The 17500-nt window shown below is 45.7% G+C and overlaps 1 protein-coding gene across 1 annotated transcript in view; it reads left to right on the top strand.

The window, feature by feature from the left end:
• Positions 1-11614, top strand: part of syt17 (synaptotagmin XVII) — an 81008-nt gene extending 69394 nt beyond the window's left edge. The window contains exon 8 of the mRNA XM_078240921.1: positions 10130-11614. Coding sequence (XP_078097047.1) covers positions 10130-10326 — 197 coding nt within the window. The 3' untranslated portion in view covers positions 10327-11614. The remainder of the gene's footprint in view (positions 1-10129) is intronic.
• Positions 11615-17500: the final 5886 nt, after the last annotated feature.

Raw genomic sequence — 17500 nt, 5'->3', positions numbered from 1 at the left:
CAGGCACCCGGGTTCGATTCCGGTCTTGGGTGACTGTGTGGAGTTTGCACATTCTCCCCATGTCTGCGTGGGTTTCCTTCGGCTGCTCTGGTTTCCTCCCACAGTCCAAAGATGTGCGGATTAGATGGATTGGCCATGCTAAATGCACAGGGTTACAGGGATAGGTGGAGGGGAGGGTCTGGGTGGGATGCTCTTTTGGAGAATCAGTGCAGAATCAATGGGTCAAATGGCCTCCTTCTGAACTGTAGGGATTCTATGATTGTATGAAAAATGTGAGGTGATGCATTTTGGGAGGACTAACAAGGCAAAGGAATACACAATGAACGATAGGATGCTAGGAAGTACAGAGGACCAGAGGAAGCACCATAAAACACTCAGAGCCAGAGTACTGTGCATGGTTCTGGTTATAACACTATGGGAAGGATATGATTGCACTGGAGAGAGTGCAGAGGAGATTCACCAGGATGTTGCCTGGGCTGGAGTGTTTCTGTTATGAAGAGAGGCTGGTTAGGCTGGGGTTGTTTTCCTTGGAGCAGAGAAGACTGAGGGGGGATCTGATTGAGTGCAGAAAATTATGAGAGACATAGATAGAGTGGATTGGAAGAAACTTTTCCCATAGTTGAGTGAGTCAATAACCAGGGGGCAGAGATTTAAGGTCAGGGGCAGGAGGTTTAGTGGATATTTGAGGAAAAACCTTTTCACCCAGAGGATGGTGGGAGTCTGGAACAACGCAGTCTGAAAGGGTGGCAGAAGCGGGAATCCTCACAACATTGAAGAAGTATTTAGATGAGCAGTTAGAACACCAAAACATACAAGGCTACGGAGCAAGTGCTGGGAAATGGGGTTGGCATGGAGAGGTGCTTGATAGCTGGCCCAGACACAATGGGCTGAAGAGCCTCTTTCTGTGCTGTAAAACTCTTGACTCTAACAGTGCGAGGAAGTTTGAACGAGTTTTTCTTTCTTGCAATAAGAATTTGGAATCAGAAATAATTTGTTCAGAAGATGCTACAGTTTTCTTTGCTATTAACCAACTGACGGTAAATAATTGACAGTATGTTCTCCATACGCAACTCTGTCGTGCAATGTTATCTTTTAATGTTATATATTGGAGCAGAGTTGAGCAGACTAAATGCAATACTTAGGTAAGGGAGGGTTTGTGCCAGTTTAATTTCAATTTAGAATTATTAATGTTTACAATGAACAGGATTTGTAAATTTCATCTGCTGTATTAGCTAAGTGGCAAACACATTTATTTCATTACATTTGACAATTTACATCTTCCAAACCTCAGCGTAAATGGAGAAATTGGCTTGGCAACAATCTATGATTGATTATTTTTTTCTGTTTGAGATGCAAAATGAAATTATGCTGTGGCTTCCGAGAGCTAAGTGTATTATGGAAACTGAATCAGCCTCGGCAGAAACCATACAGAAACCGATAGCTCCTACCTTGCTTATTTCTATCAGGAACTAGACAGGGTAGATGCAGGGAGGATGTTCCCGATGGTGGGGGAGTCCAGAACCAGGGATCACAGTCTGAGGATTCAGGGTAGATCATTTAGGACGGAAGTGAGGAGACATTTCTTCACCCATAGAGTGGTGAGCCTGTGGAATTCATTACCACAGGAAGTAGTTGATGCCAAAACATTGAATGTATTCAAGAGGCGGCTGGATATAGCACTTGGGATCAAGGGTTATGGGAGAAAGCAGGATTAGGCTATTGAGTTGGATGATCAGTCATGATCGTAATGAATGGCGGAGCAGGCTCGAAGGGCCGAATGGCCTCCTCCTGCTCCTATCTTCTATGTTTCTATGTTAAATCGAAACCTACACTTTGTTCTTAAAATACCTGTTGTAGGAGGTTTAAAAAGATGAACAGTATTTTTCCTGTTTGTGTAATTCTGGTTTTGATTCAGTTGCTAATGTAATGACACTGGCCTCAAAATGGGATCGTGCTGTGCCTGCTTTCCAGGTGGGAAGCAGATGGAAAGAGGTCCAGCTCAGAAGACCAACCATTATAATGAACGGCATATTGGTTTGGGCATTGTAGAGGCATCTCCAGCCACCGCCTAGGACAAGCTAACGAAAGCCAGCACAGATATTCCGCTTCACAAGTGGCCTGATGCAGTTCTTAATACCTGAACTGCAATTCTCTCTGGGTGCTGAACTCAGCTGTTGCTGGCTTTGCTACATTCAGGGCTATCAGATCTATATCTTGAAGAGTGCTCACTTGTTTAGAATGATGAGTTTGTGGATTTAATTATATTGCGGGTGGAAAAGTGAGCAATAAAGGACTAATTTCAGAGCACGACATATCGTTCCCGATCTGTATCTGTGTCACAGATACTGCAATAGGTGCTTTCCCTGATAGCAGCCGTGAGTGGCTGTGTCAGCCCTGTCTAACTTAGTAAGGGACTGAGTGTCATTGGGGCAAACACTGAGCGTGTTGTGATGTGAAAGTGAAATGGGGAAGAATGTTTCTCGAGATGACCTGTCCGCAGATTCCCTCTGAAGTGAACAGAAGAGGTTCTTCTTGTACAATCTGACAGAAGTACTGTCTATCGTTCAGGACGCTCTGGATTCAACCCTGTTGAAGTTGTCTCTGATTGGATCAGTAACTATGACAGTCAGGTTTAAGCTTTATCCATTGATTTGATTGGTGAAGGCAGCATGATGAGCACCCCCTGATATGAAGGATCCTCTAATTGCTGGAAGGCAGTGTGTAGGTGCTAAGGGAGTGCAGTCCAGTCTGGTTCTGAGTGCGTGTTTTGTGGGCACCCCCAGTACAATGTGGGTGGTCTTCACTGTGCTCTGAATTTACGGGAGGCAACAACTCTATCGAAATGTGTGGCCCTATCTCTCTGCTGCTTCGCTGTCATTCCAGAGATTGTCACTGGATTTCTCTGCTGCAAAGGATTTGATGAAGTCATGTCCATACAACTCTCTGCTTGATATTGGAGTTAGTAACAACCTGAAATAATCCTGTGTCACAGAAGTTATCCAGTGATCAGCGGAGTGTGGCGCAGCTAAACGAGCAACAGCTTACACAGAAACCCGAAAGGCTCTTTGGTGAAGTGCATTACCTTATGGAGAACTCTTCAGGGATATTCTAATATAACCTTTGTTGTCTATGGGCGGGATTTTCCAGCCACGCTCACCCTAAGACCGGAATATCCCGCCCAAGGTCAGCTGACCTTTGATTGGTCCTGTCCCGCCCGTTCGGATTCTCATGGTGGGCGGGACGGGAAAATTCCGCCCTCTATGTTCTCCAGTGGGATAATCCCTATTGGGTTGCATCCTCCTTCACTGGTACCTATCTTTCCTGTACCCAATGGGAGAAACCATTCCCACTGATCAGATACCGTGAGTGCTGGTAGGAGTGGCAAGGGCAGGGTACACAAATCTCTTGGTTGGATGATCCTGTGTGGGAAGCAAGTGCAGGCAGTTTTTGAAATCAATGCAAAAATAAGATTCACAAAGTATTTTCCAAGTTTCAGAAATTGAACTCTTCAAGCTCATAACGCTTCACTGTCACTTTGTTCGGAAGATCTGGCAGCTGCAAACTCACCCAGAGTGAAACTTGCACAAATCCAGATAAAGGCATGGCTGATTCTGACTGGCTAATATCCTGCATAAACCAGGGGGTGGGCAAAGCTCAGAAAACTCAAATTGGGGCTCAATGGGCAGAAAGTGCTGCCACTCAATGTTCTTGCTTCAATAAATTCCTTACCCATTGTGAATCTCCCGAGGCAGTTTCCTGTTCCGCTGCAGTGTACTTCTGGTTCTTCATTCATTTATAGGATATTTTCTGCTAATATATCCATTTTCTTGTGTATTTTACTCAAATATAAAGATGTGACTCCTCCAGAGGACACATTTCCTCCTTTGGAAGGTCGCCCTTGACCAATGAGAGTAACTGAAAATTCTATTTGAAGCATTCAGCCAGTATTCCCAACAGTTGCAGCAGTGGGTTTCCTCCGGTTTCCTCCGGGTGCTCCAGTTTCCTCTGGGTGCTCCGGTTTCCTCCGAGTGCTCCGGTTTCCTCCGGGTGCTCCAGTTTCCTCCGGGTGCTCCGGTTTCCTCCGAGTGCTCCGGTTTCCTCCGAGTGCTCCGGTTTCCTCCGGGTGCTCCAGTTTCCTCCGAGTGCTCCGGTTTCCTCCGAGTGCTCCGGTTTCCTCCGAGTGCTCCAGTTTCCTCCGAGTGCTCCGGTTTCCTCCGGGTGCTCCGGTTTCCTCCGAGTGCTCCAGTTTCCTCTGGGTGCTCCGGTTTCCTCTGGGTGCTCCAGTTTCCTCTGGGTGCTCCGGTTTCCTTTGGGTGCTCCGGTTTCCTCCGAGTGCTCCGGTTTCCTCCGAGTGCTCCGGTTTCCTCCGAGTGCTCCGGTTTCCTCCGAGTGCTCCAGTTTCCTCTGGGTGCTCCGGATTCCTTTGGGTGCTCCGGTTTCCTCCGGGTGCTCCGGTTTCCTCCGAGTGCTCCAGTTTCCTCCGAGTGCTCCGGTTTCCTCCGGGTGCTCCGGTTTCCTCCGAGTGCTCCAGTTTCCTCTGGGTGCTCCGGTTTCCTCTGGGTGCTCCGGTTTCCTCTGGGTGCTCCGGTTTCCTTTGGGTGCTCCGGTTTCCTCCGGGTGCTCCGGTTTCCTCCGGGTGCTCCGGTTTCCTCTGGGTGCTCCGGTTTCCTCTGGGTGCTCCGGTTTCCTCCGGGTGCTCCGGTTTCCTCCGGGTGCTCCGGTTTCCTCCGGGTGCTCCGGTTTCCTCCGGGTGCTCCGGTTTCCTCCGGGTGCTCCGGTTTCCTCTGGGTGCTCCGGTTTCCTCTGGGTGCTCCGGTTTCTCTTCTCAGTCCAAAAACGTGCGGTTCAGGTGCTTTAGCCATGCTAAATTGCCCATTAGTGTCCCGGGATATGTAGGTTAGTGGAATTAGTGGGGTAAATATGTGGGGTTACGGGGATATGGCTTAGGTGGGATTGTTGTCAGTGCAGACTCGATGGGCCGAATGGCCTCCTTCTGCACTGTAGGGATTCTATGATTGAGTGTTTGACATTCTGACCTGTTGGTGCTGAGCTAAGCTCTGTTCAACACTGACAGCTCCTGACTTTGTGATGACACCAGCAAGTGACACAGAACATCAGCAAATATTACCAGCAATTCAGAACATCCACATGTTAAAAAATCCCCTTCGGATTGTATCTCAAATGTGATTTTTGCTGAATAATGAGAAACTTTAACAGGTTAATTTGATTTGATTTGATTTATTATTGTCACATGTATTAACATACAGTGAAAAGTATTGTTTCTTGCGCGCTATACAGACAAATCATACCGTTCATAGAGAAGGAAATGAGAGAGTGCGGAATGTAGTGTTACAGTCATAGCTAGGGTGTAGAGAAAGATCAACTTAATGCAAGGTAGGTCCATTCAAAAGTCTGACGGCAGCAGGGAAGAAGCTGTTCTTAAGATGGTTGGTACGTGACCTCAGACTTTTGTACCTTTTTCCTGAAGGAAGAAGGTGGAAGAGAGAATGTCCGGGGTGCGTGGGGTCCTTAATTATGCTGCCTGCTTTGCCGAGGCAGCGGGAAGTGTAGACAGAGTCAATGGATGGGAGGCTGGTTTGCGTGATGGATTGGGCTACATTCATGATCTTTTGTAGTTCCTTGCGGGTCTTGGGCAGAGCAGGAGCCATACCAAGCTGTGATACAACCAGAAAGAATGCTTTCAATGGTGCATCTGTAAAAATTGGTGAGAGTTGTTGTTGATTGAGCATATTGGTTTATCAGTAAATTATGCACCGCAGCTGGACAAAACACCTCTCTTGTGGAGCCAGGTCAGTTTTACAGATATGAATCTGTTTGTAATCTTTGTGCTGGCTAAAGTGGGTTTAACAGTAAAACATTAAAAAAAAATAAAGACAAGGTGCGATGAAATGTCACGATACCATGATCCATTTTACTAAATCTTTCCATATATTTAGAAATTCAGAGAATTCTGAATGAAAGGATGTATTTTTAATGGAGGATTCTACACGTCTAGAATTGAAAGGAAATGTCCAGTGTTTGGCCGACGTTTAATAATGGTAAAAAGTCTCACAACACCAGGTCAAAGTCCAACAGATTTATCTGGAATCTGAGCTTTCGGAGCGCTGCTCCTTCATCCGATCGCAATCCCACCTCCCACCCACGCCCTATCTCCATATATTTAGAAATTCAGAGAATTCTGAATGAAAGGATGTATTTTTAATGGAGGATTCTACACGTCTAAATCTCCATAACCCCATTTACTTAACTAGTCCCCCTGACACTAAGGGGCAATTTAGCATGGCCAATCCACCTAACCTGCAGATCTTTGGAGTGTGGGGGGAAATCGGAGCACCCGGAGGAAACCCACGCAGACACGGGGAGAACGTGCAAACTCCACACAGACAGTGACTCAAGCTGGGAATCGAACCCAGGTCCCTGGCACTGTGAGGCAGCAGTGCTAACCACTGTGGCACCGTACCTCCCCTGTGTTGCTGTCACTGGACCAGGAATCCAGAGGCCCAGGCTAATGTTCTGAAGGCAAGGGTTCAAATCCCACAGCAGCTGGTGGAACCTGGAATTGAAAAGCTAGTCTCAGTAATGGTCACGATACAACCATTGTGGTTAAAAACCCACTTGGTTCGCTTCAGAGAAGGAAATCTGCCGTCCTTACCCGGTCTGGCCTACATGTTTTCCAGATCCACAGCAATGTGATTGAATCTTAACTGCCCTCTGAAGCGGTGGAGGAAAGTCACTCAGTTCAGGGGCAATTAGGGAGGGGCAGCAAACACTGGTCTTGCTCGTGACACCCACATCCCAGGAAATAAAAATTAAATGAATAAATGATTGGGTAATTTGTGGCAGTGTTTCCCCTGCATCTCAGATTGCTGGCTGATTCACACACTATCAATGGTTTGTACATTAAACTCACTAATGTTATTCTGCCTGGGATTCTGTGCCAGTGTCTTATTGGGCCAATGCGAAGTGTGTGACCAGCAGGTATGGGGACAGTTATTCAATGTACGTGCCACTCAAATTGACACAAAATGCAGTTTTGCGACTGACACCAGGATGCTAAAAGAAAGAAAGTTGCTTTTCAATTTGATTATTAATTAAATTGTGAAACTACTTTCTTTGGAATTCAAATAAACTAAATGCTGACAATGTGAAATACAAATGGGAAATGTTGTATGGAATTTATATTCATTAATATTAATATCAATTTCACTTTAGGCAGTCCATGGTCTTGTGTGTATTTTATGATCTGGACAGAAACACACACCACAGCAGTGAATGTAAAGAGACAGATGGGGAGTCAGAGTGCAGCTGAGCTCAGTATGGCGATGGGTCTCGCCTAGCAAGCGGTTAGAAGTGAAACTGAATCGTCCTAACGATAGATTTACTCAGACTGTCAGTTATCGAATGGTCAACATCAGGACATTGAGTTGTGGCCCCACAGCAGCACAAATGAGTCAGTGTCTTTTCGATGGGCTGAATGGCCTCTTCTGCACTGCAGTGTTTCTATAAACTAGGCTGGCATTTCAGTGCAGTTGAGGGAGTGCTGATTGGGGGATTTTCAGGTGAGATGTGAAACTCTCTGTGTATTCAGATGGATGTGAACAATTGCATGGAGCTGTTCAGAAAGGAGCAGAGGAACCCTCTCAGTGTGGGGCCCACCAGCCACTCACCAAGAACCAGAATATTTATCTCATTGTTCTTTGTGCTTTAATTGGCTGCTGCATTTCCCTAATTGACATCACAATTCAGCAAGTAGTTCATTGGCTCTGAAAAACTTTGGAATAAATTGAAAAGATGAAAGGCATTAAATAACGCAAAATAAATAAAGTTTCCGATGGGTTACAGTGCTGATCAGGCTGAGTGGTGGCAGAGTGGTTAGCACGGCTGCCTCACAGTGCCAGGGACCCGGGGGGCACGGTGGCACAGTGGTTAGCACTGCTGCCTCACAGCGCCAGGGACCCGGGCAGCACAGTGGCACAGTGGGTTAGCACTGCTGCCTCACAGCGCCAGGGACCCGGGGCAGCACGGTGGCACAGTGGTTAGCACTGCTGCCTCACAGCGCCAGGGACCCAGGGCAGCACGGTGGCACAGTGGTTAGCACTGCTGCCTCACAGCGCCAGGGACCCAGGGCAGCACGGTGGCACAGTGGTTAGCACTGCTGCCTCACAGCGCCAGGGACCCGGGTCCGATACATCACTGATCAGGCTCACTCTCAGATTGCTGTATGTCTTATTTTAAACTTATTGTTCATTGATCCTTGCAATGATGTGGAGATGCCAGCATTGGACTGGGGTGGGCACAGTAAGTAGTCTTACAACACCAGGGTGAAACAAATCCTGCATTCATCTGATGAAGGAGCGCCGCTTTGAAAGCTCGTGCTACCAAATAAACCTGTTGGACTTTAACCTGGTGTGAGACTTCTTACTGATCCTTGCAATGATTTAGACTGGATTTCTGAAACTGAATAACAGCAATGCTGGCTTTATTCACAGCTCTTGTGCTTTCGGGTGAATTTTTACTTCTAATCTTCACTTGCACGTTAGTGTCTGAATTGTGAAACATTACAAAGCATGTCGTCACACAGTTTCTAAAAGCTGCATTTCAAAATCAAATCTGCTGAGGGCAGCAGAGGTTTTATTGCTGCTGGATTTTATTTTATTTAGCTATGACTGGAGCCTTTAAACCTTTCCCTTTAAGATATTTACCAATCACCCCATTTCAAGCTCCCATTCATTTAGGAACTGACCAATTAATTTCCATTTGGGATTCAATCCAATATCGATGCATATTACCCAGTTTCAGCACAGCGGGGGGTAAAACTAACAGTACGGTGGAATGGCAGACCTTTCATAAAAAATCACTCCATTGAAAAGGTTTCGCTTTTACTCTTAATGCCGACTCTTTAGTGTTTATTTTAAATATTTAAATTCTCCACACCTGAACAACATATTTCCTTGTTTAAAACCTGGACAAACAACTTAATCCAAGGCTCCTGTAGCTTTGCCTTTAGCTAGTCCTTGGGGAATCTGTAAAACTATCTTGGATAGCGACACAGTGGTTAGCACTGCTGCCTCACAGCGCCAGGGACCCGGGTTCAATTCTGGCTTTGGGTGACTGCGTGGAGTTTGCACACTCTCCCCATGTCTGTGTGGGTTTCCTCCGGGTGTTCCGGTTTCCTCCCACAGTCTGAAAGATGTGCAGGTTAGGTGTATCGGCCGTGCTAAATTGCCCCTTAGTGCAGGGGGATTAGCAGGGTAACTGTGGGGTTAATGGTTTAAGTCCTGGGTGGGATTGTGGTCAGTGCAGTCTCGATGGGCTGAATGGCCTCCTTCTGCTCTGTATGGACTCTATGAGTAAACCTGATGTGAGAGAATCCTGAGCACACAGTCACTCATTAACACTCAGCGCTGCTTAATATGACCTGTTTTAAATATTGCTGATGATGTATCATTTGAGTAAAGTTTGTAAATGCACAGCGGGTTAAAGTGAATTGGATTATAATCCTTTGGAAATGTACATCTAGAAAGATTCTATTTTCTGTGCAATGAATTTCACACAATGTCCCCGGTGTTTCAGAGTAGAGGTAAATAAAGTGCAGCTAAAGTCTGTGATGGTTTGCAATTCCTTTAAGGTGGTAAACAGTGAACATCTTTGATGATTCCTATATTTGGAAATGAAATTCCAGCTGGAGCTGCTTATCTGATAAAACTGCAAATGGCAGCAATGTGGCAGGAATTCAGATCAATATTATTTCACTGAAAATCTTTACCAGTGACAAGATAATTGCATTATTACAAGATAAAATTGACCTAATTAAAGAACAGTGGCAAATCCTACAATCAATATTGACAGTTGCAGATAATAGTCCACTGAGTGAGAACTCCATGTGGATCCTTCACAGAACCGTCAGTGACTGGATCAAAAGGAATACACGATGGAGTTTGTGGCTGGAATTTTACCGCCTCGCCCGCTCCAGAATCGGGGCGAGACGAGGCTTGCAGAACGACACTCTCCGCTGGCCTCGCGCGGTGTGTTTTTGTAAGCTCCTGATGATGTTGATGTGTGTCTGCAGCTTTGTGTGATTTGCACTAACTGTCCACTTCCTTTCCAGTCTATGGTCACAACATGAAAAGCAGCAATGATTTCGTTGGTCGAATTGTCATCGGTCAGTATTCCACGGGTGCACCAGAGTCCAATCACTGGCGCCGTCTGCTGAACGTACACCGGACCTCGTCAGAGCAATGGCACAGCTTGCGTTCGCGTGCTGAATGCGACCGCGTCTCCTCGGCATCGCTGGAAGTAACGTGATGGAATCCCCTCGCCTCCCACCACTGGCTGAAGAAGGGGCAGCATTCACTCGTGTTTCTTGACCAAGAGAAACACTTCCTTGACTTTGTCTCTGACTTGTAAACTCTGCAGCATTAAACAAATAGCAACTCATTTTGGAGCATTAACAAAACGATTCATCCAGAACCATCTTGTTAACGCGCTGTCACACACACCACTAACAGAGGAAATAACTGATTTCAGGTGAAGTTAGCTGCTGCCCCTAATATAAAGATCAATGTGAGCTTCCTTGGTGTAAGTGGTGAAATAGTTTAAATTTGAATTTTATTGGTGGGTGTTTATGGAACCATCAATATTTGAAGGATTACTGTTATATGGATATGGCTGTAATTATCCTTAGTGCTGTATGTCATTCCACCGTGTTTATCAATAGTCAAAACCTGCAATCGATAGATTATCGATACATTAGATAGGTATTTGAGCACAATATTGCTGTAATGAAGAGCTGAGAAACTGTTCCATAAATTGTGCGGAACAGCTGTGAGCACTTGTATCTCCAGTGTCAGGATATTTGGTAGAATGATATATAGAAACAACATATTATCCAGATAGTCTTGTGTGATTGGTATACAGTATCTGAGTCCTTAGCTAGAATGATGTATGGCTGTAATCCTAGTTCCAGTCGGAAAGTTGCCAGTAATAAGCTATTGCCATCTGTGTTTTAATAGATGCTTCACAATTTTAGGGCAGATTGTTTTGGTTTAAAGTATATATTCAAATAAAGCAAATGTAGATTTTGTCATTCCATTGCCGTTGATGAAGAAATTACTTGTGCCCATTATGAGCCAGATAGAAAACCGAGCAATGGGAATGGCACGGAGAGATTGTATTACTATAATATTCAGGAATGAAAAGTCCCTTCCTATATGGGTATCACAGATGTAATATACATGTTCAGTGTAAGTTATAATGTACTTGCAGATAGGCTGTGAATGAGTTCTAATGAAAAGTAAACTTTATATTGCCAATATATTCTTTTGAAATTGGTGAAATATTTTAACATGTATCTATTCATATAAAGACTAAATTATTAACTTATCAGATCAATAAGATTTGAATCTAAAGTGTAACAGGAGAAAACTATTTAAAAGTGTACAAATCCAAAAGTGGTAATTTTTAGTGATTACATTCTGGAATGTAATGCTTTTGGCCACTTTTAAAAGTGTGCATATTTGTATATGCATATGTATATAATAATAAAATGACTGTAACAATCCAGCGATTACTCATCCATCAAGTTAAACCTGATCCTGTGTTAAATAATCAAGAAATAAAGTTCATTTGCAATTGACAAAACACCCATTTCAGAATGAAAAATACACTCAAGTGTCTTCATAAACTTTAAGCAGGAGCAGAGCTGTGAGGTGAGTGCGAGAGATGATTCTGAAAGGGTTAGAATTGCCATCATGCCTCTCTTCTGCTATTTATTTCTTTTCATTTCTATGGGAATACAAACTAGAAAAAAGAGGTTGCTTTATTTATTAATGTCACACGTAAGCTTACATTAACACTGCAATGAAGTTATTGTAAAAATCCCCTGGTTGCCACACTCTGGCACCTGTTTGGGTACACTGAGGGAGAATTTAGCACGGCCAATTCACCGAATCAGCGCGTCTTTCGGACTGTGGGAGGAAACCGGAGCACCCGGAGGAAACGCACGCAGACACAGGGAGAACATGCAGACTCCACACAGACAGTGACCCAAGCCTGGAATTGAACCCGGGTTCCTGGCGCTATGAACATAGAACATAGAACATTACAGCGCAGAACAGGCCCTTCGGCCCACGATGTTGCACCGACCAGTTAAAAAAAAAAACTGTGACCCTCCAACCTAAACCAATTTCTTTTCGTCCATGAACCTATCTACGGATCTCTTAAACGCCCCCAAACTAGGCGCATTTACAACTGATGCTGGCAGGGCATTCCAATCCCTCACCACCCTCTGGGTAAAGAACCTACCCCTGACATCGGTTCTATAACTACCCCCCCTCAATTTAAAGCCATGCCCCCTCGTGCTGGATTTCTCCATCAGAGGAAAAAGGCTATCACTATCCACCCTATCTAAACCTCTAATCATCTTATATGTTTCAATAAGATCCCCTCTTAGCCGCCGCCTTTCCAGCGAAAACAATCCCAAATCCCTCAGCCTCTCCTCATAGGATCTCCCCTCCATACCAGGCAACATCCTGGTAAACCTCCTCTGCACCCTCTCCAAAGCCTCCACATCCTTCCTGTAATGTGGGGACCAGAACTGCACACAGTACTCCAAGTGCGGCCGCACCAGAGTTGTGTACAGTTGCAACATAACGCTACGACTCCTAAATTCAATCCCCCTACCAATAAACGCCAAGACACCATATGCCTTCTTAACAACCTTATCTACTTGATTCCCAACTTTCAGGGATCTATGCACACATACACCTAGATCCCTCTGCTCCTCCACACTATTCAAAGTCCTCCCGTTAGCCCTATACTCAACACATCTGTTATTCCTACCAAAGTGAATTACCTCACACTTCTCCGCATTAAACTCCATCCGCCACCTCTCGGCCCAACTTTGCAACCTGTCTAAGTCTTCCTGCAAACTACGACACCCTTCCTCACTGTCTACCACACCACCGACTTTGGTGTCATCAGCAAATTTGCTAATCCACCCAACTATACCCTCATCCAGATCATTAATAAATATTACAAACAGCAGTGGCCCCAAAACAGATCCCTGAGGTACACCACTTGTAACCGCACTCCATGATGAATATTTACTATCAACCACCACCCTCTGTTTCCTATCCGCTAGCCAATTCCTGATCCAATTTCCTAGATCACCCCCAATCCCATACATCTGCATTTTCTGCAGAAGCCTACCATGGTGAACCTTATCAAACGCCTTACTAAAATCCATATATACCACGTCCACTGCCTTGCCCCCATCCACCTCCTTGGTCACTTTCTCAAAAAACTCAATAAGGTTAGTAAGGCACGACCTACCTGCCACAAAACCATGCTGACTATCACCTATCAATTCATTACTCTCCAAATAACTATAAATCCTATCCCTTATAATTTTTTCCAACATCTTGCCGACAACAGAAGTGAGACTCACCGGTCTATAATTCCCGGGGAAGTCTCTGTTCCCCTTCTTAAACAATGGGACAACATTCGCTAACCTCCAATCTTCTGGTACTATACCAGAGGCCAACGACGACCTGAAGATCAGAGCCAGAGGCTCTGCAATCACTTCTCTTGCCTCCCAGAGAATCCTTGGATAAATCCCATCCGGACCAGGGGATTTATCTATTTTCAGACCCTCCAGAATATCCTGCACATCCTCCTTATCAACTGTAATACTGTCTATTCTACTCCCCTGCAACCCAGTGTCCTCCTCAGCTATATTCATGTCCCCTTGCGTGAACACCGAAGAGAAATATTGGTTCAATGCTTCACCAATCTCCTCCGGTTCCACACATAACTTCCCTCTGCCATCTATAACTGGCCCTAAACTTGCCCTAACCAACCTTCTGTTCTTGACATACCTATAGAACGCCTTAGGATTCTCTTTAACCCTATCCGCCAAAGTCTTCTCATGTCCCCTTTTAGCCCTTCTAAGCTCGCTCTTCAACTCCCTCTTAGCCAATCTAAAGCTTTCTAGTGCACTACCCGAGTGCTCACGTCTCATCCGAACATAAGCCTCCTTTTTCTTTTTAACCAACAAAGAAACTTTTTTGGTGCACCACGGTTCCCTAGCCCTACCAATTCCTCCTTGCCTGACAGGGACATACCTATCACAGACTCGCAGTAGCTGCTCCTTGAAAAAACTCCACATGTCGGACGTTCCCAGTCCCTGTAATCTCCTAGTCCAACCTATGTTTCCTAATTCTCTCCTAATAGCCTCATAATTACCCTTCCCCCAGCTAAAACCACTGGCCCGAGGTTCATGCCTATCCCTTTCCATCACTAAGGTGAACGTAACCGAATTGTGGTCACTATCACCAAAATGCACAACAACTTCCAAGTCTAGCACCTGGTCTGGCTCATTTCCCAGCACCAGATCCAATATAGCCTCACCTCTAGTTGGCCTGTCTACATACTGAGTCAAAAAACCTTCCTTCACGCTTTGAACAAAAACTGACCCCTCTAACGAGCTAGAGCTATAACAATTCCAGTCAATATTAGTCAAGTTAAAATCCCCCATAACAATTGCCCTATTACTTTCACTCCTAAGCAGGATTGACTCCGCAATCCTTTCCTCAACCTCTCTAGAACTTTTAGGAGGTCTATAAAAGACTCCCAACAGGGTGACCTCTCCTTACTGAGGCAGCATTGCTAACCGCTGTGCCACCATGCCACCTATCACCCATTTTGCACGATTACACAAAGTTAAAATCTACCCACTGAGTCTGGCCATGGCACTACTTGAACAATGTTCTGAAGGTAGAAACAAGGATGTCTCAGTAAAACTGAGGGAGTAGCCATGATATCTGTCATCACCCACTCCCCCGCCTACCCCCACCTCCTCAAAACAAGTCCCTGACCCCTCCTCTTTCCTGTCTCATCTCCAGCCTTCCTTTCCGCTCCAAAGGTCTCAAACACGTTGCCTGTAAAATCCTTGCCCTGTTTTCCTGGAACACCATGTGTGAATCCCTCCATGATGTGGAGATGCCAGCGTTGGACTGGGGCAAACACAGTAAGGAGTCTAACAACACCAGGTTAAAGTCCAACAGGTTTATTTGGTAGCAAACGCCACTAGCTTTCGGAGTGCTGCTCCTTCGTCAGGTGAGTGGGAGATCTGCTAACAAACAGCAAACAGGGCATATAAAGACACAAACTCAATTTACAGAATAATGAATAATGATTGGAATGCGAGTCTTTACAGCTAATCAAGTCTTAAAGGTACAGACAGTGTGAGTGGAGAGAGCATTAAGCACAGGTTAAAGAGATGTGTATTGTCTCCAGACAGGACAGTTAGTGAGATTTTGCAAGCCCAGGCAAGTCGTGGGGATTACAGATAGTGTGACATGAACCCAAGATCCCGGTTGAGGCCGTCCTCATGTGTGCGGAGTTTGGCTGTCAGCCTCTGCTCAGCAACTCTGCGCTGTCGTGTGTCGTGAAGGCCGCCTTGGAGAACACTTACCCGGTTTCTATGTTCTATAGTGCAGAATGTAGTGTTACAGTCATAGTGAGAGTGTAGAGAAAGATCAACTTAATGCAAGGTAGGTCCATTCAAAAGTCTGACAGCAGCAGGGAAGGAGCTGTTCTTGAGTCAGTTGGTGCGTGGCCTCAGTCACTGAGGGTGGCCACATTGTCCCAGGAAGCTTTGTGGACTTTGAGTAATGCCGTTTTTGTGAAGATTGCGCTCTGGACATGGTATTAATTACGGAATTCTGGGATATTTACCCAGCCACGATGAGGAAAAGGCAATAATCATCAATGTTAGGATTCCATGTGACTGCACATGGCGGGGGGGGGGGGGGGGGGGGGGGGATGGAGGGTGAGGGGGGGGGGATTCTCCCCAAAACATTGTAAGTGTTAAATTCACAGGAAAACTGGAGTAATTCACGCTGTTTTTTTCAGTGGGAGTTCAGACCAGAATCTTCCAACTTCAAGCAGATGTTATGAGGAGAGATTGGGTAAACTGGGGTTGTTCTCACTGGAAAGACGGAGGATGAGGGGAGACCTAATAGAGGTGTATAAAATTATGAAAGGCATTGGTAGGGTGAACGGTGGGAAGCTTTTTCCCAGGTCGGTGGTGACGTTCACGAGGGGTCATAGGTTCAAGGTGAGGGCGGGGGGAGGTTTAACACGGATATAGAACATTACAGCACAGAACAGGCCCTTCGGCCCACGATGTTGTGCCGACCTTCATCTGAAACCAAGATCAAGCTATCCCACTCCCTACCATCCTGGTGTGCTCCATGTGCCTATCCAATAACCGCTTAAATGTTCCTAAAGTGTCTGACTCCACTATCACTGCAGGCAGTCCATTCCACACCCCAACCACTCTCTGCGTGAAGAACCTACCTCTGATATCCTTCCTATATCTCCCACCATGAACCCTATAGTTATGCCCCCTTGTAATAGCTCCATCCACCCGAGGAAATAGTCTTTGAACGTTCACTCGATCTATCCCCTTCATCATTTTATAAACCTCTATTAAGTCTCCCCTCAATCTCCTCCGCTCCAGAGAGAACAGCCCCAGCTCCCTCAACCTTTCCTCATAAGACCGACACTCCAAACCAGGCAGCATCCTGGTAAATCTCCTCTGCACTCTTTCCAGCGCTTCCACATCCTTCTTATAGTGAGGTGACCAGAACTGCACGCAATATTCCAAATGCGGTCTCACCAAGGTCCTGTACAGTTGCAGCATAACCCCACGGCTCTTAAACTCCAACCCCCTGTTAATAAAAGCTAACACACTATATGCCTTCTTCACAGCTCTATCCACTTGAGTGGCAACCTTTAGAGATCTGTGGATATGGACCCCAAGATCTCTCTGTTCCTCCACAGTCTTCAGAACCCTACCTTTGACCCTGTAATCCACATTTAAATTAGTCCTACCAAAATGAATCACCTCACATTTATCAGGGTTAAACTCCATTTGCCATTTTTCAGCCCAGCTTTGCATCCTATCTATGTCTCTTTGCAGCCTACAACAGCCCTCCACCTCATCCACTACTCCACCAATCTTGGTGTCATCAGCAAATTTACTGATCCACCCTTCAGCCCCCTCCTCTAAGTCATTAATAAAAATCACAAAGAGCAGAGGACCAAGCACCGATCCCTGCGGCACTCGGCTAGCAACCTGCCTCCAGTCCGAAAATTTTCCATCCACCACCACCCTCTGTCTTCGATCAGACAGCCAGTTACCTATCCAATCGGCCAACTTTCCCTCTATCCCACACCTCCTTACTTTCATCATAAGCCAGAAGGACATATTTTACACAGAGGGTGGTGGGGGCCTGGAATGCGCTGCCAGGCAAGGTGGTGGAGGCGGACACACTGGGAACGTTTAAGACTTATCTAGACAGCCACATGAACGGAGTGGGTATGGAGGGATACAAAAGAATGGTCTAGTTTGGGCCAGGGAGCGGCGCGGGCTTGGAGGGCCGAAGGGCCTGTTCCTGTGCTGTATTGTTCT

Source organism: Mustelus asterias, chromosome 23 (genome assembly GCF_964213995.1).
Source record: "Mustelus asterias chromosome 23, sMusAst1.hap1.1, whole genome shotgun sequence".
NCBI lineage: Eukaryota > Metazoa > Chordata > Chondrichthyes > Carcharhiniformes > Triakidae > Mustelus > Mustelus asterias.
Note: the sequence above shows the minus strand (reverse complement) of the source record. Positions and strands in the feature narration are given on the sequence as shown.